Here is a 25755-nt window from a genome sequence, read left to right as displayed (position 1 = left end):
TGCTCATCCCAGTCCAAAGCCGGCATCTCCACATCATGGAAAGGATTTACGGCTGATAATCGGCGAACACACCTTCTGTGATATTGCGACCGACGAGGCGGTGTTGAAACACAAAAGAGGTTTAGCGAACTAGGGCGAACTATCTCCACTGGGCAGCACAATTAATATACACTGGGCAGCACAGTAGCACAGTGGTTAGCATAGTTGCTTCAGAGCTCCAGGGTCCCAGCTTCGATTCCTGGCTTAGGTCACTGTCTGTGCGGAGTCTGCACATTCTCTCGTGTCTGCGTGGGTTTCCTCCGGGAGCTCCGGTTTCCTCCCGCAAGTCCCGAAAGACTTGTGGGTTAGATGGATTGGCCATGCTAAATTGCCCTTAGTGTTCATAAAAGGTTAGGTGGGGTTACTGGGGTCGGATGGAGGCGTGGGCTTGAGTAGGGTGCTCTTTCCAAGTGCCGGTAAAGACTCAATGGGCCGAATGACCTCCTTCTGTACTGTAAAATCAATGAAATCTAATACACGGGTCTTATTCCCATGACTAACTCCCCAAACCCCAATGGCCAGAACCGCGCCTAAACTCCTGATAAGTTTACGTTCGTACGCTGTGTCCGCGTAGGCTTTAGGCCTGTCACGTGGCTCTTGGAGTATCGCCTTTTAAAGAGACCACGCTACCACACCTCCCATGGCCATTCCAAAGTGGGACTTGAAGCCAGAATTTCGGAGGCAGGGACATTACCCACTGCACCCAAAGATTCCCATATTCAAATTTTTGGAAATTGTAATTTTGATCAAAAATTTGGTCTAAAGGAAAAAAAAAATGCAATTGATCAGTCACCAGACTCCTTCCACAATATTTACAGTTTTAAAAAATTAATTCATGGGATGTGGCTGTCGCTGGCTGGGCCAGAATTTATTGCCCATCAACTGAGTGGTTTGCTCGGCCATTTCAGGAGGCATTTTTAAAAAAAAAATCAACCACACTGCTGTGATCTGGAGTCATATACTGGCCAGCCTGGATGAGCGCAACAGATTTCCTTCCCTAAAGGACATTAGTGAACCAGATGGGTTTTTACAACAATCGGCAATGGTCACAATTAAAAATAATTCAAATTTCAACATCTGCCGTGGTGGGATTTCAACCTGGCTACACAGAACATTACTCCAGGGTCTCTGGACAGCTAGGCCAGTGGCACTACCACTACGCCACCACCTCCTTAACACAGCCCTTCATACATTCTGCCCCATGCCAATAATCTATTTACACACAGCTCAGCCACAAACTCTCGTGGCCCAGTGGAGTTTAAATTCCAGAATATTTCCCAATTGCACTTTTTCACTGTTCAACCGGCTGACTGGCAATTAAGGGTGTGACAGCGTTTACTTAAATGAGTTTGAATTTAAAATGTTACATGTTTCCATGCTGGGGATTGTGGTTGTAGAGTCAGTCACACATAGCAAATGATCACAGCTGCAAAAATATCATTGATGGCAAAAGTGGAGTTTTCTCTTTGTTGTAGGTTTTGTCCCATTTTCCCTAATTACACACAGACCTATGAGCAGGGTTCAGGCTACTCTTCGAGCAAGTAATGCTAATAAGTCCCTTGTACTGTCACTCCTCCAAAGAGCAAGAACCATACAACAGTGGTTAGCACTATGGCTTCGCAGCGCCAGGGCCCGGGTTCGATTCCCGGCTTGGGTCACTGTCTGTGCAGAGTCTGCACGTTCTCCCAGTGTGTGCGTGGGTTTCCTGTGGGTGCTCCGGTTTCCTCCCACAGTGCAAAGATGTGCAGGTTAGGTCAATTGGTCACGCTAAATTGCCCCTTAGAGACCAAAGGTTAGGTGGGGCTGCTGGGTTGCGGGGATGGGGTGGAGGTGGGCTTAGGTGGGCCGGTGTAGACACGATGGGCTGAATAGCCTCCTTCTGCGCTGTAAATTCTGTAACTCTTATTAGAACTGGTGACTCGTCATGTGATAATTGCGGGCCAGATTTGAGCCTATCCCTGGAGGGGGAATGAGTTTCAATCTCACCTTCCAGATCAGAACAGTCATTGGCCCATCTTAATCCATCCATTTTAAAGTTTTCCCACTGTACCTGTTTCTTAAGTTATTCTTAATTCTAATTTTAAGGCAGGAGTGGATAGATTCTTGGTAAGCAGGGAGGTGAGAGGTTATCAGGGGTTAGCGGAATGCATTATTGAGGTTACTAGTGGATCAGCCATGATCTTATTAAATGGCGGAGCAGGTTTGAGGGGCTGAATGGTCTACTCCTGCTCCTTGTTCGTATGTAACTTAAGGGTGTCTCCCGCCATTAATTATTGCAGACATCTCTTGCATTGCAGGGTAGGCTGCACAAAACCAAAGGTTCCACCAAGAAAATAAATAACCGCACGTACACTCTTACCAGCTAGATGGAGGAAATTAAATGGTCAGAACAACCCCCAAAAGACCACACAATCAGCAATGTAAGTATTTACATCTTGTCATCATTACAAGTAATGAGGAATATGAACTGTGGACTAGAATCATCTTTACTTGGATAGGCCTGATGAACTTGTCTGCACCTGTCCTACTTTCAGTGACACTAAAGGATGTAAATCTGCCACTGCCCATCTTTGAGAAAAGATGACAAAGAAAGCGTAGACAAATTAATCGTTGGTTTGTTCAGGGGGAAGATGACTAAAAATTGTTTTACACACACCACACACAAACCACGTACACGCAAACAAACCACACATACAGTGTTAGAAATGCCAATGTTGGATGAGTTGAAGGAAATAAATACTGACAGGCATGAAATTATTATTAATATAGCAGTTCCTGCAAGAAGCAACAAATGCAAGCCATTTGGAAACCTGACACGGCAGTCAAAGATAAATAAGCATAACAATTTTGGGATTATTGAAGACATTCAAAACAGATGATAGCACAAATCTGGTCCTGATTCTTTGTCAATGGCCACGTGTATTTTCACACATCAAAAGCCTCCTTATTTCCACAGGGTTTCAAAGCAAGCAGAAATCAAATCGACAGACATGTCTGGAGATAAATACTGGCATTTCCAAAGAGGCGCCCTGTGTCTGATTTGACGCACTGCATTCATAATTTCAGGAGATGTCTCCCCTGGCAGCTGATCAGGTGCTTTTAATTTTGAACGGTCTCACAATTCAGGAGAAAGCACAGTTCACCGCTGTGTTTATATTGCAGAATCATTCCAAGAAGGAGCTCCAGGCTGTCAGTGCAATGGAATGCAGCCCATTTGCCTTGGAGGGCAGATTCCACAGGCTAAAAGCAACAGGCAAATTGGACATGTGGAGGATTGCTCATATGCCCAGCTATTTGAAATTCTCAATTAACTGGGAACGGTATGTGTTCACTAGCAGGTGAGCAACAATGCATTGGTTGAGCACTTAGTGTTAGACAGTAATTATATTGATCCTGTTGCCTCCAGGACCATCGGGCAAAATCATGGGTGCATTTCTCCCAAGAAATGAATGTGTCATCTCCAGTTGGGTGGGTGGGATACCAATCGCAATCCACTCCCGCGTCGTCCTTTTTTTGGAGGGGGTCTATGTTTTGCACCAGCATTGAGAGAGTCAAGGCCAAATTAGGCCGGCAGATCCGGCTCCTCAGAATTTGCTGAGAGGCCCGAAGCTGTATTTGTGCTAGGCGTTAATCAGATAGCGATGTCCCCAGCCTGCTCCAGCTGGTATGATCAGGAGCTCACCCAGATAGGACAAGAACCTGTTCAGAACTCATTTGTATTCAATTTAATTTCGTAAGGGAGATTAAAGCAGGACGCAGCAGCTTCCCGGTAGACTGCCAGCCACCGCCCTGCGCCCCCCCCCCCGCCCCGCCCCCACACCGCCTTGCCCCGCAAGTGGGAAGTCACCTGGGCGCAAATCACTACAGATCCTTAAAAGCAGAGGCCAGATGCCATGGGCTCCGAGGGTGAAAAAGTACCATCTGCAGACTTACTTCTAGGGTACCCGTAGGCAAAGCAGTCACTGCTAGAGTGCAAAGGGTGGTCCTTGAAGGGAGGTCGGGCTAGGCTGGAGAGGTAGGAGGCTTCTCCAGGATGAGGGCTTCTCTCTCTAGCTTTGAAAAGCTTTGAACTCGCTCCCAGAATGTCTCTTTCAAAATGCTGTCAGGTTGAAGGTGAAAGCCTTCTCTCTGTTTACTTGAAAAGTTTTGAAGTGCTTTGTTCACATTACATTTCATGCCCCATTAACCTTTTCAAGCCCCTTGGATTGCTGACGTACCTAAAAGCTTTGAACTGCATTGTTTAAATTCCATTTCACAGTCCATTAACTTTTACAAGCCTCTTGACTGACCGTTGCAGGCTCTTTCAAAAGAGGGTATGCTTTTGTTTGTATTTATGACACATCACGGTCCATTAATTTTGAAGGGGTTTATCTTTTGAGTAGGTGCTCTATCTGATTGCATTCTTTTCATACAGACTTTTTTCCTGATCTGAAGTGCTTCCTAGAAAGCCCAGGTGCTCTGTCTGACTGCACCTTTTCCATAGCGGGTCTTTTTCAACCTCTTATGCCTGAACAGCATGCTTGTGCTGGAGGTAGCTTTCAGCCATAAAAGCAGCTGGCAGAACTCAGACATTAAAGCAGACATTAAAGTCCAATGGTTCCTCAGTGAGGACCTTCTCGCAGCCACTGTTGAATTCTCTGGATAGATGTGATGGCCGAGCTGGGGAGTTCAGAGTTTCTGGAGCCACTAGATATTCATGGGCATGGCTACTCAGTGACCTGGCACTGCCCCCTGGCACCTTGGCCATGCCAATCTGGCACTCCGATCTCTGAGGAGCCGGATCTGCTGGCCTAATAACGCCTCACCTCTCTCAATGCCAGTGCAAAACACATCCCCCTCCAAACAAATGATGATGCGGGGGGCCACGGATGAGGGTCTGCAGCCTTGGTAGGATGGCAGCCTCACTGCCAGAGGGTGGGCACTGCCACTGTTGAAGGGAAAACGCAAAGGCACCTCCGCCTTGGGGTGCCCTCTGAACTGGTTAGGCACCAATTAAATAAACAGTGGCCACAGCTGCAAGTCTAACCCCTTGAGGGGAGATCATTGACAGCAGCTGTGGCCTGGCGATGATGGACTATAGGGTTAAAACATGAGGCTTCACAGTCTCCCTCTCCCCCCATCCTCCAGCGAGAACAACCACCAGCAAACTACCACCAAACACCTGTCAGACCTGGCTCTCAGTTCTGGTACCAGGAAGACCCCATTGACATGTCCAATCAGCCCATAAATAGGTTGTCAATGAGGGAGATTGGCTACCTGCTGCTGACAGGCAGTTAACCTCTGCGGGTGATGACCCACCTCAGAGAAGAAAGCTCGGAGGCAGGAATGTCACTGACCTGATTCATAGTATTCTGAAATTCCTCCTGGCCCCACCTTGATGCTGCCCTTGGGACCAGGAACCCAAAGTGTCACCCAATTGTGCACGAGCAGAATTAAAAGTTGTGATGCATTCTGACATTCAAGAACGGATCTGATGTTCATTGGGAAAATGAAAAATGAAAATCGCTTATTGTCACAAGTAGGCTTCAATGAAGTTACTGTGAAAAGCCCCTAGTCGCCACATTCTGGCGCCTGTTCGGGGAGGCTGGTACGGGACATCTGGCCATGTCAAATATTTCCCTTCCCTAATTCCAGTTGTAACTCCCTTTAGTAGTTAGCCAGGTAAGTCACTTAACTGATGCGAGTCTGTCTCAGAACTCAAGGCTCTATGTTGCAGTCAAGTTGTTGACGTCTCGGAGCTACAAAACGGATTATTTAACAGGACAGTGTATTAACTTCCGTGACAATTTTCTAAGGGTTTATAAAAATGAAACATTTTGTAACCCTAATTTCCTTCTTGATGTAGGCAATGCAAACCTGGTGGGCTGGCATGGTGAAGAGAATAAATCAACATTAAATTTACAAATGTATCCCAAAAGTAGACTAAAAGAAAATCTTCTTCGTGTTTCGCTGTGCAGTGGTTATGTGTGTCAGTGTGGAGAGATTAGAATAGTTTCCATAAATTGGGATAGGGGGTTTACATCCAGACAAATATAAAGCTTTGTAATTAAAATTCAAGTATTAAAGCAATTATATCCAACAGTTTGTGTTATGTGTCTACCAAAAATCAAACACAGGAAGAGGCGGCACAGGCAGTGGTTCGCACTACTGCCTCACGGTGTTGAGGACCCTGATTCATTCCCGGCCCTGGGTCACTGTCCATGTGGAGTTTGCACATTCTCTGAGTCTGCATGGGTCTCATCCTCACAACCCAGTGATGTGCAGGGTAGGTGTACTGGCCGCGTTAAATTACCCCTTAATTGGAAAAAAAATACTTCAATTTTTTTTTTAAATAATCAAACGCAGGTACGTTTGGATGGTGAATTATGTACAAGGAATACAATGTTGGATGGATGTTTTGTCCAAAGCTGTCCTGTATTACAGCCATACTGCAGCTGTATCTGCTGAGATTTACAATCCATCTTCCACCTCAGAAACATTTTCCTATAAACTCTCTTAGGCCGGTTTAGCCCTCCAAACCACATCTCCAATATCATCCTATGTGGTTTGTTGTCAGGTGGATGTACCTTCAAGAAATGGGTGTTTATCAATTAGCTGCAGTGATGTCAGTGTGTGGGTGGAGCTGGGCTATCTGTCTTTCACTTTAGTTTTTGAGCTGGCAGCTGCAGTGTGTTTTTGGTTTCGTTTCCAGAGGTGGATAGCTGCTTTCAAAGCAAGCAGCTGTATACTGATCTCGCTCTCTACAAGCTAAGGAATGTCTCCAGATCATTGATGATTTCAAAGTAATACCTGTTTCTGTAGAGCATTTAAACCTGCTATTTTTATTTTAAAATAGGATTTAACTTATGGATGTTGTGTGGGAAGTTATTACGGATTACCTATAGAATATTGTATTTGGGAAAGTATCAGTGTTTGTAGTTGATAAGATGTTTACTGTGTGTTTATAAAGTGTTAATTGAATTCATAGAATAAACATTGTTTTGTTTTAAACATACTTTAGCTCTCTGTTGCACCACACCTGTAAAGTGGGACCTTGTGCTCTCCATACCACAATCTATTAAAAGTTGTGGGTCAGGTGAACTCCATGATAAATTTTGGGGTTCTCTAAACCCTGGCCCATAACAAATTGGGGGCTCGAGGGGGATAAAAATCTATCTATTGGATTGGCTTAGTGAACTTAAAGACAGTGAGGGGTGAGCATATTGTGTTTACTTTTCAGATGTGGTATACTAGTTTAAGTTGGAAGTGTGTTGTGGACAAGGGCTCCTTCAAAGGCTCGGACATTTATGGGGGTGCAGAAGGTCACACGCAGTACCTTACGACCAGAGACTAAAAAAAGGTTTTAGATTTGGCAAAACATTGCAGTTAGCGTTACCTGACAGCACACGGAAAGAAGAGGTACTTACGGCGCTAGCTGAGCATTTAAAATTGCCTGAGATACCATCATAGTCAAAGGCTTGGTGGGGATCTATTTAAATATGTCCACGCATTGCCAAGGTTTGATGAGAAGGAAAAGAAGGTAGAAGCTTTTTTCATTTCATTTGAGAAGGTAGCTAAACAAATTAAATGGCCACAGGACATGTGGGTATTACTGATTCAAACAAAGCTGGTAGGTAGGGCGAGTGAAGTGTTTGCATCACTATCGGAGGAGGTATCTGGGACGTATGAGGAGGTGAAAAAAATCCATTTTACGTGCACATGAACTAGTGTCTGAAACCTACAGATAAAGTTTTAGAAATTTAAGGAAATAACCTTGTCAAACATACATGGGCCGGGATTCTCCAGTATCTGGTGGGTGGGCCGTACCGGCGCCGAGGAGTGGCGTGAACCACTCCGGCATGGGGCCGTCTGGAAGGTGCGGAATCCTCCGCAACTTTGGGGGCTAGGCCGGCGCCGGCGGGGTTGGCGCAGCGCCAACTGGTGCGAAGGACCTGCGCCAGCTGGCACGAGTTGGCGCATGCGCGGGTGCGCCAGGAGGATCCAGTGTGATCCCAGCGCATGCTCAGGGGGTTTCTTCTCCGCGCCGGCCATGGCGGAGGTTTACGGCGGCTGGCGCAGAGGGGAAGAGTGCCTCCACGGCACAGGCCCGCCCACAGATCGGTGGGCCCCGATCGAGGGCCAGGCCACCGTGGGTGCCCCCCCCCTGGGTGCCCCCCCCCCCCCCCCCGGGCCCACCGAGGACTCTGCAGGCTGCCCGCGGAGCCAGGTCCCGCCGGTAATAACCTTGTGTAATTTATGCCGGCAGGACAAGCTGAAAACGGGCGGCCGCTCGGCCTATCGCAGCGCGGAGAATCGCTGGGGGGGGTGGGCTACTGCCAACAGCCCCGACCGGCATGAGGCGATTCCCGACACCGCCAAAAAACCGGCGCCGGAGAATTCGGCTGCCGGTCTCGGGGCGGGATTCACGGCGCCCCCCCCGGCAATTCTCTGGCCCGGCGGAGGGTCAGAGAATCCCGCCCCTGGAGTTTGAAAGGATCAAACAGAGTAATTTTGACAGGTGGATAAGGACTTTGAAAATAGACCAAACGTTATGAAGCTGTCAGAAAAATTATACTTTTGGAGGAGTTTAAAAATTCTATTCCAGATGTAGTGAGAACTCATGTGGGAGAGCATAAGGTTAAAACTGCGAGATTAGCAGCAGAAATGGCAGATGATTATGAATTAGTTCATAAATCAAAACTTGCTTTCCGACATCAGTTTCAGCCTGTGTGGGATAGAAACTGGGGAAAAGAGAAATACTCAAGTGGCCTCAGATTAAAAAAGAAATCCAGGTGGGTGGAAGAGAAATGAAAGTTTCAAATGTTTTCACTGTAACAAACTAGGCCATGTAAAGTCACAGTGTTGGTGGTTGAAGAAAAGCACGGGGAAGGCTGATATGGTAAAACAGGATAAGTGGGGTTTGTTAAAGTGGTAAAGGAAAGCCCAAGTGAAGCGAAGGAGGTGCAAAAGATTGTCCAGCCTGATCAAGAGGTGATTGATAAGAAGGTGCCAGATCTCTTTAAAGGATTTACTTGTGTGGGTAAAGTTTACTCATATGTATCAGGAGGAGCAGGTAAAGAAGTCACAATTTTAAGAGATACGGGAGCTAGTCAATCTTTAATAGTAAGAGATGAAGAGTTATGTAGTTTGGGAAGAATATTGCCAGAAAATGTGGTAATATGTGAAATTTAGGGTGAGAAGAGTAGTGTTCCATTATATAAGGTAAGGTTGGAAAGCCCAGTGAAGAGTGGTGAAGTGGTAGTAGGAATAATGGAGAACCTGTGTTGTTCAGGAATACAGTTTATCTAGGGTAATGATATAGCTGGATCACAGGTGGGAGTGATGCCTACTGTGGTTTGTAAGCCAGTGGAAAATCAGACAACTGAAGTGTTGAAAGACGAGTATCCTGGGATTTTTCCGGATTGTGTAGTAACAAGGTCGCAAAGGCACAGGTTAAGACAAAGGGAAAAATCAAAGAGTGAAGATAAAGTCAAAGGGCAATTATCAGAAACGATTTTTCATCCGATGGTGGTAAAAGAACAAGAACAGGTGGTGGATGAGGCGGATATTTTTAGTTCAGGAAAATTGGCGGAGTTACAGCAGAAAGATATAGAAATAAAACAGATGTATCAGAAAGCATAAAGGGAGAAGGAATCTGAGTGGATACCAGAATGTTCTTACCGTAAAAATGATGTCTTGATGAGAAAATGGAGACCTTTACATATGCTGGCAGATGAAAAGTGGGCAGAAGTTCATCAAGTGGTATTGCCAGTAGGGTATAGAAAGGAAGTTTTGTGTGTAGCACATGAGCTACCAGTGCGAGGTCATTTGGGAGTAAGGAAAACTCAAGCTAAACTCCAGAAACATTTTTATTGACCTGGACGACATAAAGATGTAGTTAAATTTTGTCGATCATGTCACGCATGTCAAATGATAGGGAAACCTCAAGCAGTGATAAAACCAGCACCTTTAATACCCATTACAGCATTTGAGGAACCTTTTACAAGGGTCTTAATTGATTGCGTAGGACCGCTTCTTAAAACGAAAAGTGGGAATCAATATCTTTTGCTTATAATGGATGTGTCTACTAGGTTTCCAGAGGCCATTCCAGTACGTAATATTACAGCTAAAAAAATTGTGGAGAAGTTACTTAAATTCTTTACTAGATATGGACTATCCACAGAAATACAATCGGATCAAGGATTAAATTTTAATTCAAGGTTATTCAAAGAAGTTATGGTTAGCTTAGGAATAAAACAATTTAAATCAACTGCGTACCATCCAGAATCGCAGGGAGCATTAGAAAGGTGGCATCAGACATTAAAGACAATGTTGAGGGCTTGTTGTCAAGATTATCCAGAGGATTGGGATAAAGAAATTCCATTTGTCCTGTTTGCAATTAGGGATATACTGAATGAGTCAAGCAAATTCAGTCCTTTTGAACTAACTTTTGGTCATGAGGTAAGTGGACCACTTAAATTAATTAAAGAAAAATTGGTGATTGAACAGTCGGAACTGACATTATTGGATTACATGTCAAATTTTTGGGAACGATTAAATAGAGCAGGGGAATTGGCTAGACAACATTTAAAAGTTGCACAAAATGTGATGAAACGGGTAGCGGACAAGAAAGCAAAGGTTCGTAGTTTTCCCAGTGGATATAAAGTTTTAGTATTGTTACCAGTGGTAGGTGAACCTTCAAAAGCAAGGTTTTGTGGACCGTACCAGATTGAAAGAAAATTAAGTGAGGTGAATTATGTGGTAAGAACGCCAGATAGAAGGAAAACTCACCGAGTGTGTCATGTGAAAATGCTTAAAAGATACTTTGAAAGGGACGGAGAGCAAAAGGAGGAGGCTTTAATGATTTTAACTCAAAGTGAAGAACCAAATCCAGATGACTTTGAATTTGACATCCCTCAAATTAAATTGGAAAACGAGGATGTTCCTAATAATTGGGATAAATTGTTGAGTTACCTTCCAGAGGAAAAATTAACTGACCTGAAAGAGTTATTGATATCATGGGCGAAATTCTCCCCCAACGGCGGGATGCCCGCCGACTGGCGCCAAAGCCGGCGCAAATCAGACGGGCATCGCGCCGGCAAAAAGGTGCGGAAGTCTCCGCATCTTTGGCGGCCTAGCCCCAACATTGAGGGGCTAGGCCGACGCCGGAGGGATTTCCGCCCCGCCAGCTGGCGGAAATGGCGTTTGTTGCCCCGCCAGCTGGCGCGGAAATGCGGCGCATGCGCGGGAGCGTCAGCGGCCGCTGTCAGTTTCCCCGCGCATGCGCGGGAGCGTCAGCGGCCGCCGAAAGTTTCCCGCGCATGCGCAGTGGGGAGAGTCTCTTCCGCCTCCGCCATGGTGGAGGCCGTAGCGGAGGCGGAAGGGAAAGAGTGCCCCCACGGCACAGGCCCGCCCGCGGATCGGTGGGCCCCGATCGCGGGCCAGGCCACCGTGGGGGCACCCCCCGGGGTCAGATCGCCCCGCGCCCCCCCCCAGGACCCCGGAGCCCGCCCACGCTGCCTGGTCCCGCCGGTAAATACCAGGTTTGATTTACGTCGGCGGGACAGGCAGTTTCTGGGCGGGACTTCGGCCCATCCGGGCCGGAGAATCCAGCGGGGGGTCCCGCCAACCGGCGCGGCTGGATTCCCGCCCCCGCCCAATCTCCGGGAGCGGAGACTTCGGCGGGGGCGGGGGCGGGATTCACGGCGGCCAACGGCCATTCTCCGACCCGGCGGGGGGTCGGAGAATGACGCCCCATATGTGCAAGTTTGTGGAGATACTTTGGGAAGCACTAAAATGGCTAGACATGATGTGGATGTGGGAAATGCTGTTCCAATTAAACAACATCCATATAGACTTAACCCGTTAAAATTGGCACAGGCTATCAAGGAAATTGAAAGTATGCTTAAAAATGGCATAATTGAAGTGGGTTGCAGCCAATGGAGCTCACCCATAGTGATGGTATCAAAACCGGACGGTACCCAACGGTTGTGTGTGGACTAGAGAAAGGTTAATGTAGTTACAAGAATGGACTCTTGTCCTATCCCACGTTTGGAGGATTGCATTGAGAAGGTGGGACAATCAGCTTTTATTTCCAAAATGGATTTACTTAAAGGTTACTGGCAGGTACCTTTATCCGAAAGGGCGAAGGACATTTCAGCTTTTGTGACTCCAGATGGTATATACCAATTCAAAGTTATGCCATTTGGGATGAAAAACGTCCCAGCCACATTTCAACGGTCAACTAACAAAGTTGTTTCAGGATTACCCAATTATGCGATATACATCGATGATCTGGTAATTTTCAGTCAGACAAGGAAAGAACATTTAAAGCATCTGATGGAGTTATTCGATCAACGTCAGAAGGTGGGTTTGGTGGTAAACCTTGCCAAAGGTGAATTTGGAAAAGCCCAAGTCACTTTCCTTGGCCATACAATTGGACAGGGTCAAATGGTCCCACGGGACGTGAAAACAAAATTTATTGGGAGTTTCCAATACCCTCGACACAAAGGGAAATAATGCGAATTCTTGGCATGTGTGGGTTTTACCAGAAATTTGTGCCATAGCAGTGACGGACTTGCTAAAGAAATGTAGCAAATTTAAGTGGACAGCGGAGTGTCAACAGGCATTTGACTGCCTGAAGGCTGTGTTGACCAATGCTCATGTGTTGGAGAATTACAAAGGGCTCTGTGATTGGGTTGAACTAAAGTACCTCACTTTAAAGAGAAATGCTGAAGCATAGAGAAATGGATGGATCGTGCAGAGACCTTCTTGTCCAAAGAGACTGTCAATCAAGAGGGATTCCAGTTTTGTTTAAAAAAAACTTATATTCACTGTCAATATTTCTTAAAGGAAAGTAAAAAGGTGAAAAATTAAACCATCTGGAAGTTGATGGGTTTTTTTTTCTTGGGGGAGGTGTCAGGTGGATGTATCTTTTATAAATGGGTGTTTAACTAATAGCTGCAGTGATGTCAATGTGTGGGTGGAGCTGGGCTGTCTGTCTTTCACTTTAGTTTTTGAGCTGGCAGCTGCAGTGTGTTTTTGGTTTCCTTTTCAGAGGTGGATAGCTACATTCAAATCAAGCAGCTGTATACTGATCTCTCTCTCTACAAACTTAGGAATGTATCCGGATCATTGATGATTTCAAAGTAATACCAGTTTCTGTAGAGCATTTAAACCTGCTGTCTTTATTTTAAAAAAGGATTTAACTCATGGATGTTGTTTGGGAAGTTATTAAGCGTTACCTATAGAATATTGTATTTGGGAAAGTATCAGTATTTGTAGTTGATAAGATGTTTACTGTGTGCTTATAAAGTGTTAACTGAATTCATAGTATAAATATTGTTTTGTTTTAAACATACTTTAGCTCTCTGTTGCACCACACCTGTAAAGTGGGCCCTTCTGCTCCCCATAACCAAAATCTATTTTAAGTTGTGGGTCAGGTGAACTCCATGATATACTTTGGGGTTCTCTAAACCCTGGCCCATAATAATGTACTAATGCATGCTTAATTCCTGCTGCTCCCCTAATGTGTTCACATCCTAGCCTGAGAAGGTGGTCAATGTGCACCTTCACAAATATTAAAATGGCAGCAGAAAGTGCTGGCGATAAAGGCCAAGACAGCCAACATCTCAAACAGACAAAATGGGGGCTGAATATAATGCAAAATACCGCGGCTGATGGAAATCTGAAATAAAAACGTAAAATACTGGAAATACTCAGCAGGTCAGGCAGCATCTGTGGGCAGAAGCACAGTTAACGTTTCAAGCCGATGACCTATTGCTAAAACTGAGAGGGCAGAAAGTTTTGGCTGAAGTCAGAAATCGCGTTCGGCCATCGGCCGGGGACTCAAAGTTCGCGGCGAGAATGGGGGTGGCGCCGCTTTCGCGATGCGCTGCCCCCTCCAAAACGGCGTACTCTAGGAGTGGGTCTCTCATGGTATTACTTGTCGGGAACTCAGCGTGGCGGCTGCGGACTCGGTCCAGTCGGGGGAAGGCCGATCCACGGGCAGGGGGGACTTTGGCAGGGGCTGGGGACACTGTGGGGGGTGGTCTGGGGATCGTGAGTCGGCCAAAGGTGAGGGGCACTATTTGGCAGGTCGGGTCCGCACCCGGCTGGTGCCATGTTGCACGGCCCGCTGCTGCAGGCTGCCACCGTGCGCATGCGCGGCCACGGACCTGCCAATTCTCTGGCCATATCGGCAGCTAGAGCCAGGTGCCCCATGCTGCCGGCATGCTAGCCCCCCAGCCAAACGGAGGATCGGTGGCCGTTTTGACCCACATTTTCTGTAGTAAAAGGCCACTGTTCCCACGTCGGCGTCAGGACATAGCCTGAAAATTGGAGAATCCAGCCCATAAACTCTCAATCTCTTACAGGTAACAACATTCCTGCTTTAGCGTCCAAATCCCTGCATTAGTGGCTAGTCGTATTACCTCATGAATAGTAAATTCAGCCATTTTTTAAAAATGTTGGAAGGTCGAACAGGAACGAGATGAGTTTTTGCTTTGAGGCTATTGTAGAACAAAATTGAAAAGTAGCGTCAGGTAAAAATCCGCTTCACAATGTGGTTGCCCAGAGAATTTGAAACTGCATGGAAACTGATAGAAACAACAGTGAACGTCGAAGAGGAAGAAACTGAAATCATACCTATACTGGAACGTGTGTTGGAACGCTCCATTATTGTCCTTTTGCTGGGGTTATTTAGGACCGAACGCTTGGCCAGGGATATGTCAGCTGTCACACGTGTAATTGATATCCTGTAGCAGAAAGCAAGCAAGCAATATTTGTTCAGTCAAGTGGTTTTGCTAATTGCGATCAATTGTCGTCACAGGTATTTAATTTACCTGTCAGTTCTCTGACACAATAAGCACCAAGTTAGAACAGCCTGAGGCACAGAGCATTTCTGCTCAGAGTGCTGGCAAAAGGCCCTATCTGAGGCACCTACTGAGCAGCCGCACATTTTTAGTTCTGACTCCCAGTGACGGTTTATTTAGAAACCTAGAAAATAGGAGCAGAAGTAGGCCACTCGGCCCATCGATCACGGTGATCTCATCCTGGCCTCAACTCCACCATCCTGCCCATTCTCCATAACCCTTCAACCCATTACCAATTAAAAATCTGTCAAACTCCTCCTTAAATTTACTCACTGTCCCAGCATCCACCGCACTCTGGGTAGCGAATTCCACAGATGCGTAACCCTTTAGGAAAAGTAATTTCTCCTCACCTCTGTTTTAAATTTGCTACCTCTTATCCTCAGACAATGATCTCTCGTTCTAGAATGCCCCACAAGAAGCATTCACTCCATGACTACTTTATCCATACCTTTTATCATCTGGTATACCTCAATTTGATCACCCCTCATTCTTCTAAACTCTCGAGTATAGGCCTAAGCTGTTCAATCTCTCCTCATATGACAAACCCCACATCTCTGAAATCAACCTAATGAACCTTCAATGTCACTACGTCTTTCCGACGTCTTTCCTCAATTGTCTGGAATTCTCTAACTCTGCAATATCAATTGCTTTTGCAAAGTAATTCAATAAAATCTTCTTGCGGACGTGGTCCAACATGATTTTGCAACCCGCTTGTTGAAGGTGCAAACATGGTCAAAAGAAGACAAGTCATGAAGGCTTTGAAGAGAAACGTGGGAAAGGGTTTTGCTCACCTTCCATCAAAGCGGTGCTTTAGGAAGTCAAAGAGGGCCTTCTGCATCATGTCAGTAACCTGCACAGGAGGAAGGTTTGGAAGGAGAAGGAAAAATGTTGATCAGGGAAAGAATCGCACAAGATGAAAATAATTATAGAAGATTCTTATGTATCTGTTCACCCCAATCTCAAAGCACAACTAAAGTGGTTGCAATAAAAAAGCTCATGTAAAAATGGGAGCTGGATTGGTAAAACGTTTTATGTGTGATTTCTGCCTGTTATTGTAGACAGTATGATTTTTAGTTCTGATGGATAAATTGTCCTTTAGGGGTCTTGTGGCTCATTCCTGTCTCAAAGCAAGAATGCTCCTGCTTTGACTCCCATTCCAAGACTTTGTGGCTGGCGCAGGCAGACCAGTGTTTATCGGCATCAGCCCCAAAGCCCAGATAAATTGGAAGTGTTAGCAACAGGAAAGGCATCCAACAATAAAACCACAAGCCGAATCCACAAAAATCAGTTGACGTGAATCCAGAAGGGCGATTAACCAGCATTGTGGCAACCTCATGTCACAAGGAAAAATCTGAGAGAAAGAGAGAGCAAATAGCTGTCGAGCTTGGGGTATTTAATCTATTTCAGCAGGGTCAATGTAGAATTTCTGCCATTGCGCCTGTTTGTGGGTACTGCTCTGCGGCAGTGACAAAATGTGCACGACCAATCCACTTGAGGACTGCCCTCCCCTCACTTTGCAATGGAAAAGCCATTTCTTCTGATCTCGTAATAAATAAGCATCAAAAAAACTTTGGGTGTATTCTATTTTAAATTGACGCACACAGCTTATTAAACACTTTTCTCCCTTGCTTTCCGCATGGTCAACTTAATGTGAAAACAGCTGAGAAACTGGCAATTGTTTTTTTGTACTCTGTCATGACCATGTCCTTATATTCTTCTCTTCATGAAGCCACTAAATGAGGCATAGCACACACAAGTAGGAACAGCCCTTCTAGAGATATCAGCTGAAGACATCAGCTCTGAGAACACTGATAACAGACGTTCAAAATGCACAATGTTGGATTTGGTAGATCTTTGAGAAAATCAAATGTCTGTACTTGCATAGTATTGACAGCAGAGAAATAGGCCATTTGGCCCAACAGGGTCATGCAGATGTTAATGTTCCACATATGTCACCTTCCATCCCTCTTCATCCAACAACATCATAAACGTACCTCCCTATTCTTTTCTCCTTTATATGTCTGTGTAGCATAAATGTATCCATGCCATTCACCTCAGCCATGTGGTTGCCAGTTCCACATTTTAACCACACTCTGGGTGAAGATGTTCCCTCTGAATGCACTATTGGAATGATTAGCAACAAACGTATATTTATGAATTCTAGTTCCAGGACTCCTATTCTAGGACCCAGCTTCAGCCAACTTGCAATATTTCTCCATTGAAATCAATGGACCACGGGTTGGATTCGATTTGTTTATTGTCACGTGTACCGAGGTACAGTGAAAAGTATTTTTCTGCGAGCAGCTCAACAGATCATTAAGTACATGAGAAGAAAAGGGAATAAAAGAAAATACATAATAGGGCAACACAACATATACAATGTAACTACAAAAGCACCGGCATCGGATGAAGCATACAGGGTGTAGTGTTAATGAAGTCAGTCCATAAGAGGATAATTTAGGAGTCTGGTGACAGTGGGGAAGAAGCTGTTTTTGAGTCTGTTCGTGCGTGTTCTCAGACTTCTGTATGTCCTGCCCGATGGAAGAAGTTGGAAGAGTGAGTAAGCCGGGTGGGAGGGATCTTTGATTATACTGCCTGCTTTCCCCAGGCAGCGGGAGGTGTAGATGGAGTCAATGGATGGGAGGCAGGTTCGTGTGATGGACTGGGCGGTGTTCACGACTCTGAAGTTTCTTGCGGTCCTGGGCCGAGCAGTTGCCATACCAGGCTGTGATGCAGCCTGATAGGATGCTTTCTATGGTGCATCTGTAAAAGTTGGTAAGAGTCAATGTGGACATGCCGAATTTCCTTAGTTTCCTGAGGAAGTATAGGCGTTGTTGTGCTTTCTTGGTGGTAGCGTCGTCGTGGGTGGACCAGGACAGATTTTTGGAGATGTGCACCCCTAGGAATTTGAAACTGCTAACACTGATAACAGACGTTCAAAATACACAATGTTGGATTTGGTAGATCTTTGAGAAAATCAAATGTCTGTACTTGCATAGTATTGACAGCAGAGAAATAGGCCATTTGGCCCAACAGGGTCATGCAGATGTTAATGTTCCACATATGTCACCTTCCATCCCTCTTCATCCAACAACATCATAAACGTACCTCCCTATTCTTTTCTCCTTTATATGTCTGTGTAGCATAAATGTATCCATGCCATTCACCTCAGCCATGTGGTTGCCAGTTCCACATTTTAACCACACTCTGGTTGATGCTGACAGGGATGTGTACAGTACTTTGCTTCCTGAAGTCAATTACCAGCTCTTTAGTTTTGCTGGCATTGATGAAGAGATTGTTGTCGCTACACCACTCCACTAGGTTCTCTATCTCCCTCTTGTATTCGGACTCATCGTTATTCGAGATCCGGCCCACTATGTTCGTATCGTCAGCAAACTTGTAGATGGAGTTGGAACCAAGTTTTGCCGCGCAGTCCTGTGTGTACAGGGAGTAGAGTAGGGGGCTAAGTACGCAGCCTTGCGGGGCGCCGGTGTTGAGGACTATTGTGGAGGAGGTGTTGTTGTTCATTCTTACTGATTGTGGTCTGTTGGTCAGAAAATCGAGGATCCAGTTGCAGAGTGGGGAGCCAAGTCCTAGGTTTTGGAGCTTTGATATGAGCTTGGCTGGGATTATGGTGTTGAAGGCGGAGCTGTAGTCAATAAATAGGAGTCTAATGTAGGAGTCCTTGTTTTCGAGATGCTCTAGGGATGAGTGTAGGGCCAGGGAAATGGTGTCTGGTGTGGACCGGATGCAGCGGTATGCGAATTGCAGTGGATCAAGGCGTTCTGGGAGTATGGAGGTGATGCGCTTCATGATCAACCTCTCGAAGCACTTCATTACGACTGAAGTCAGGGCCACTGGTCGGTAGTCATTGAGGCATGTTGCCTGGTTCTTCTTTGGTACCGGTATGATGGTGGTCTTCTTGAAGCAGGTGGGGACCTCGGAGTGGAGAGGGACAGGTTAAAGATGTCCGTGACTACCTCTGCCAGCTGGTCCGCGCAGGCTCTGAGTGCACGACCAGGGATCCCGTCCGGGCCCGTCGCCTTCTGAGGGTTCACTTTCAGGAAGACCAATCTGACTTTGGAAGCTGTGATGGTGGGTATGGGTGAATTATGGGCTGCTGGGGCACTCGCCAGCGGATTGTTGGTTACCTGGTCGAACCGAGCATAGAATGCATTGAGTTCATCGGGGAGTGGTGCGCTGCTGCCAGAGATACTGTTCGGCTTCGCTTTGTAGCCCGTTATGTTGTTTAGTCCTTGCCACAACCGCTGAGAGTCTGTCTGTGACTCTAGCTTGGTTTGATATTCTCTCTTGGCATTCCAGATGGCTTTGCGGAGGTCGTACCTGGATTTCTTGTATAGGTCAGGGTCGTCTGCCTTGAACGCCTCAGATCTGCCCTTCAGTAGGGAGTCAATCACGTGATTGAGCCACGGTTTCCGGTTGGGGAACGCACGTACTGCTTTCTTTGGCACGCAGTCGTCCACACATTTGCTGATGAAGTCTGTGACGGTGGTGGCATACTCATTTAAGTTGGTCGCTGAGTTCTTAAATATGGACCAGTCCACTGTCTCTAAGCAGTCACGTAAGAGCTCTTCTCTCTCCTCGGACCAGCACTGCACAACCTTCTTAGGTTGGGCAAAATATGAAAGGCCACTCTGTAAGTGTTCATTGTATCAACTGAGGTTAAGTATGTACAACTGGAGGGTATTGATTCTCTGTACTCAAGATGGAAATCAAAGGTGAAATTCTCCAGCGCTTGGAATCATATCTGGTGGAAAGGAAGATGGTTGTGGATGTTGGAGGTCACTCTTCTCAGTCCTTAGACAATGCTGCAGGAGTTCCTCAGGTTAATGTCTGAGGCGCAGCCATGTTCAGCTGCTTCATCAATGATCTTCCCTCCAGCATAAGATCAAAAGCGGGAATGGTTAATTGAACATTGCACAATGTTCACCACAGTTCACGGTTCCTCAGATACTGAAGCAGTTCATGTCCAAATGCAGCAGGACCTGGACAACATCCAGGTTGGGCTTGAGAAGTGGCAAGTAACAGTTGTGCCCCACAAGTGCCAGGGCAATGATCATCTCCAACAAGGCAGAATCCAACCGTCTACCATTCAATGGCATCATTATTGCTGAATTCCCCACTATCAACATCATGGAAGTTACCATTGACCAGAAACTGAACTGGACCAGTCATATAAATACTGTGGCGACCAGAGCAAGTCAGAGGCTAGAAATTCTGTGGCAAGTAACTCACCTCCTGACCCCCCAAAACCTGTCCATCGTCTACAAGGCACAGGTCAGGAATGTTATGGAATACTCTCCACTTGCATGGACTAGTGCTACTCCAACAACACTCAATAAACTCGATAGAATTCAGGGCAAAGCAGCCCACTTGATTGGTACTCCATCTACCACCTTGAAATTAATTCCTTCCATCACCAATGTACAGTAGCAGCAGTGTGGACCATCTACAAGATGCACTGCAGCATCGCACCAAGACTTCTTTGGCAGCACCTTTCAAATCTGCGACCTCTACCACCTAGAAGGACAAGAAAGCTGTATGCATGGGAACATCACCACCTCTAAGTACCCCTCAAAGCTACACACCGTCCTGATTTGGAACTATATCGCCTCCCTTCACTGTCACTAGGTTGAAATCGTGGAACTCCCGTCCTAACAGCACTATGGGTTTACCAATACCACAGATGATGCTGTATCATCATCTCCTCAACAGCAATTAGGGATGTGCCATAAATACTTGTCTAGACAGTGATATCCACATCCTATGACTAAGCAAACTGATGTAGGTGGTGGGTCATTGTGAGGAGATATATAGCTGTAATGTTTCATTCTGTGAATAAATCTCTTCCAAGTAAAGACTAGCTTTGGTTTCTTCCTTCACCAACCAGCTTTCAGGATTAAGACCAGGGGCGAAATTCTCCCGAAACGGCGCGATGTCCGCCGACTGGCACCCAAAACGGCGCCAATCAGACGGGCATCGCGCCGCCCCAAAGGTGCGGAATGCTCTGCATCTTTGGGGGCCGAGCCCCAACATTGAGGGGCTAGGCCGACGCCGGAGGTATTTCCGCCCCGCCAGCTGGCGGAAACGGCCTTTGTTGCCCCGCCAGCTGGCGCGGAAATGACATCTCCGGGCGGCGCATGCGCGGGAGCGTCAGCGGCCGCTGACAGTTTCCCGCGCATGCGCAGTGGAGGGAGTCTCTTCCGGCGGAAGGGAAAGAGTGCCCCCACGGCACAGGCCCGCCCGCGGATCGGTGGGCCCCGATCGCGGGCCAGGCCACCATGGGGGCACCCCCCGGGGTCAGATCGCCCCGCGCCCACCCCCCAGGACCCCGGAGCCCGCCCGCGCCGCCTTGTCCCACCGGTAAATAGGTGCTTTAATTTATGCCGGCGGGACAGGCAATTTATCGGCGGGACTTCGGCCCATTCGGGCCGGAGAATCGAGCGGGGGGGCCCGCCAACCGGCGTGGCGCGATTCCCGCCCCCAACCGGCGGGGGCGGGATTCATGGCAGCCCCCAGCGATTCTCCGACCCGGCGGGGGGTCGGAGAATGACGCCCAAAGTGTGTTTACACTGCTACTTGACCAGTTATACACTTGCACAGTTTTCTCACATCTGCTTGGCCAGCAAATGGAGATTAGTTTAAGAAGCACTTTTTACATCAAAGGACTAAGTTCTTCAGATAAGAGGTAGCAAATTTCTAACAGAGTTGAGGAGGAACTACTTCTCCCAAGGGGTTGTGAACCTGTGAAATTCGCTACCCCAGAGGGTGGTAGATGCTGGGACAGAGAGTAAATTTGAGGAATTAGAAATATTTTTTTAAAAATTAAAGTACCCAACTGTTTTTTTTTCCCAATTAAGGGGCAATTTAGCGGGCCAATCCACCTACTTGCACATCTTTGGGTTGTGGGGATGAAACCCACGCAGACATGGAGAGAATGTGCAAACTGCACATGAACAGTGACCCGGGGCCATGTTTGAACCCAGGTCCTCGGCGCGTGAGACAGCAGTGCTAACCACTGCACTACCGTGCCACCCCACATTATGAATTGGTAATGGGTAGAAGGGTTATGGAGAACAGACAGGACGGTGGTGTCAAGGCCAGGATGAGATCAGCCATGATCGAATGGCGGGGCAGACTCGATGAGCCAAATGGCTTAATTCTGATCCTGGGCTGGATTAGCTCAGTGGGCTAGACAGCTGGTTTGTAATGCAGAACAAGGTAGAACATAGAACAGTACAGCACAGAACAGGCCCTTCGGCCCTCGATGTTGTGTCGAGCATTGTCCGAAACCAAGATCAAGCTATCCCACTCCCTATCATTCTGGTGTGCTCCATCTGCAAGATTGTTCCACGTTTTTTTAATTTATTTTTTCTATTCTTTCACGAGACATGGGTGTCACTGGCAAGGCCAGCCTTTAGCTGTCCATATCCCAATCGCTTTTGAACTGAGTGGCCTTCTTGGAGGGGCTTTGAGAATCAATCACATTGCTGTGGGTCTGAGCTCACACGTAGACCAGACCAGATAAGGATGGAAGATTGCCTTCCCGAAAGGGCATGAGCGAACCAGATGGGTTTTTAAAGACAATCAAATATAGTCTGAGTTGCCATGAAACCTAGTCTCAGTTTCATGGCACAATACGGAGACTAGCTTTCAATTCCAGACTTAACTAAACTTAAAATCCACCAGCTACCATGGTGTGATTTGAAGCCTTGACCCAAGCAATAACATGAACCTCTGCTAGCCCAGTGACATTACCACAATGCCGCTGACTCCCAATTAATCATGTTCTGCATGAAGTGCTTGTTGATGTTATTCCCCAATTTGCCTTTCATGACTTAACGTTCATGTGCTTTTTAAAAATAAAAACAAAGGACTAATTTACATCTATGCCTGTGGTGCTATTTTAGTTAAACGTGGTTTAATTTGATATTGGGCCCTGAATTTAGGTTTATTATTCCAATTTACATACCCCTTTTATGGTTTGACACACATTTTCCCATCTTTCAAAGCTGAAAAATCTGAGCTTTTCTAATCTTTCTTCATAACTCAATTGATTGACATGAAGAATCAGTAACATGCACAGCCTCAGAGACTTGGGGCATCTGCCTCCTGTTGCTGCGTCAAGAATCAAGTGCAGCTTCCCCAAAACATGGGGCCGGTGTCTCCGACTTTGAGGCTATGTCCGGAGGAAGTGTCTAGCCGGAGGAAGTGTCTAGTTTTACGATGAAAATGTCAGCGGCGCCCCCGCACCGATGCTCCGCCCGATGGGGGTCCAGCAGCCACGCCATGTAAAAGACCCGGCCTTCCCGACAAAAACATCCAGAGAATTTCCAGGTCCGTGGCCACCAAGCGGATGCAGCACGGGTTCAATTCCCGTACCAGCTGAGAATTCTGAATTCTCCCTCTTTGTACCCGAACAGGCGGCGGAATGTGGCGACTAGGGGTTTTCACAGTATCTTCATTGCAGTGTTAATGTAAGCCTGCTTGTGACAATAAAAAGATTATTATTATTATATATTATGAACTTATGACTATGGTGTACAGCATCAGTGCAAACTGACCTCTTGTTGATGTTAGGTTTGTTATCTGCTCTGTAAAGGTTAAAGAAGATCAATTAAATCACTGCTTCGGCAATACAGGACCGCAAGAGTGGTGACCACGTGAAAGAATGATACAGAATTCAGGAGTGGACCTCTGGGAGAATACAGGGAGTCTGGAGATAGGGAGGGAGAGTGGAGATGAGGTAGAAGATCAGCAAGACCTAATTGAATAGTGGAGAGGGCCCAGAGGCAGCACGGTCTAAACCTGCTCCTATTTCTCACATGATGTTCTTATCCATTACCAGCCAAAGCCTCATTTTGCACCTTAAAGTCTAGGATGCCGGCTCAGACTGAGGTAGACAATCATTCTGGTGGTGTGACATTAAACATTCCAGAAACACATTAGATTCAACTTGAAGTGAGCTGTAACAAATACAAAGGGCCAGGTCACCTTAATTTGTGCTAAATGTCAATTAGACAGCAAAGCACTGAAGGGTCAGTGTGCCCCATAGGCACATTTATAGATAATCTGTTACAACTGTCACTTACAGTTACCAGTGAGATGTGAAGCTGATTACTATCCCAAAGTAGTCCAAACTGGGATCTTTACACACAATTATATATTCAGTGGGCCTTGGCTCGCTTTGAGTCATCCCTCTCCTCACGTACAGCTTTTCACAACTTTTATTCACTCAGTGGCTGTAACAGGAATGTTCTTTGGTCTGCCTGCATGGTAATGAGTGCATATTAGGAGACAGCACACCGTCAACCCACTGACTGACAGAAAAACACGGATGGATGGAGTGAAATATCTCAACATGTGCTTTCTGACAAGTACTGGGAGCACAGGAATGGAGAATCTTCAGTTAATCTGGTCTCCAGTAGCATTTACTCAGTTCTGCATCAAATGGAGGCCAAAAGACGAGGAAAACAAAGTGTCGGAGGCCACAACTGAGGAAGACATTAGCCACAAGTGTCCTTTACTGCCCTTACTATGTGTGCAGAGGAACAAAACATTCCTCTTTCATTTTTCTTGTACATGGTTCTCCTGCAATGACAAATAATGGCCAGTCAGCCAGTGTACTTAATTGCAATGCTAGAGGCGCAGCAATCAAGGCAGACGGCTTATATAAATTAATTTATATGAATTTAATCCTTGGGGCTTGTCAGTCGTGTGAGGCAAGGAGGCTAGTCTTTGGCTAATATCAGGCCAATTATAATTTCTTGTTCATGTCAGTTTTAACCATGGACAGGTGTCCACTGCTTCCGTCCCATGATGAACATGCGTCTCGTTTCCTTTGAAAGAAAACTGGCATATAATTTGAATGACCTACTTCCAATATAAATGAAGTGAAGCAAATCTGACCTGTTGTACTCAGAACATTGTAACCCAGTTAGGATTGCAACTTAAATCAGATGGGAGTTACAGGTTTCATCATCATGGTAGATCACCCATTTCTTTTTTCAGTTGAATGAAATCTCCTGTCCCCTAGGATTTACACAGGTCTTTAGCCAGATATTATTGCTGAATAGATGAAATCTATAGGGAGAGTATTTCACACTAACAGAACTATTTCCTAGCAGATATGTCCAAGTGTGGCCCTATGGCCCCCTGATCAAGCCCCCGATCTCTGACGAATCAACTCTCAAAGACCAGCCAATTGAGTCTGAGATTCTCACCATTTACCAAATCCTCTGATCGATCGTTCTTAGGTCCAGAGTAAATGACTCTGCCGCCCCAGACTAAATTCCATCTTGCACTACTTTTTCCAACCACTCAATCCAGCAATGCAATCTATGTGGCTCCTTATATTCCATGGTTTATGCTTAGTGACCCATGAATCCAAATGCTTGGACATCACTGCTTTATAAAGTAACAGATGTGTTATTCTGTAATTCTTATCAAGTGTCAGCTATTCACATCCGTCTTGAAGTCAAAAAGCAACAGTTCACACTCTTTGTGACTTATAGAGTCATTCAGGTCTGCAGCACAGTCAAGGCCCTTCGGCCCATCACGTCTGCGCTGGTCAGAAACAACTACCTAATTATTCTAATCCCATTTTCCAGCACTTGGCCCACAGCCGTGTGTGCCTTGGCATCGCAATTGCACATCTAAATACTTCTGAAATGTTATGAGGGTCTCTGCCTCCACCACCCTTTCAGGCAGCAATTTCCAAACTCTCACCAGCCTCTGGGTGAAAAGGTTTTCCCTCATATTCCCTCGAAACCTCCTGCCCCTTACCTTAAATCTATGCCCCCTAGTCATTGATCCCTCCACCAAGGGGAAATGTTTAATCCTG

The 25755-nt window shown here is 46.2% G+C and overlaps 1 protein-coding gene across 6 annotated transcripts in view; it reads right to left on the bottom strand.

The window, feature by feature from the left end:
• Nucleotides 1–25755, bottom strand: part of cacnb4a (calcium channel, voltage-dependent, beta 4a subunit) — a 552528-nt gene that overhangs the window by 105079 nt on the left and 421694 nt on the right. For all 6 annotated transcript variants that reach the window (XR_011933885.1, XM_072470710.1, XM_072470673.1 and 3 more), the window contains 2 exons: nt 15683–15741; nt 14665–14774 (listed from right to left, as the gene is read on the bottom strand). Coding sequence is in view for 5 of the 6 variants with exons in the window: in XM_072470710.1 (XP_072326811.1) it covers nt 14665–14774; nt 15683–15741 (169 nt within the window). In the remaining variant the exon portion in view is untranslated. The remainder of the gene's footprint in view (nt 1–14664; nt 14775–15682; nt 15742–25755) is intronic.

The sequence above is a fragment of the Scyliorhinus torazame genome, chromosome 2 (assembly GCF_047496885.1).
Source record: "Scyliorhinus torazame isolate Kashiwa2021f chromosome 2, sScyTor2.1, whole genome shotgun sequence".
Classification (NCBI taxonomy): Eukaryota; Metazoa; Chordata; class Chondrichthyes; order Carcharhiniformes; family Scyliorhinidae; genus Scyliorhinus; species Scyliorhinus torazame.
Note: the sequence above shows the minus strand (reverse complement) of the source record. Positions and strands in the feature narration are given on the sequence as shown.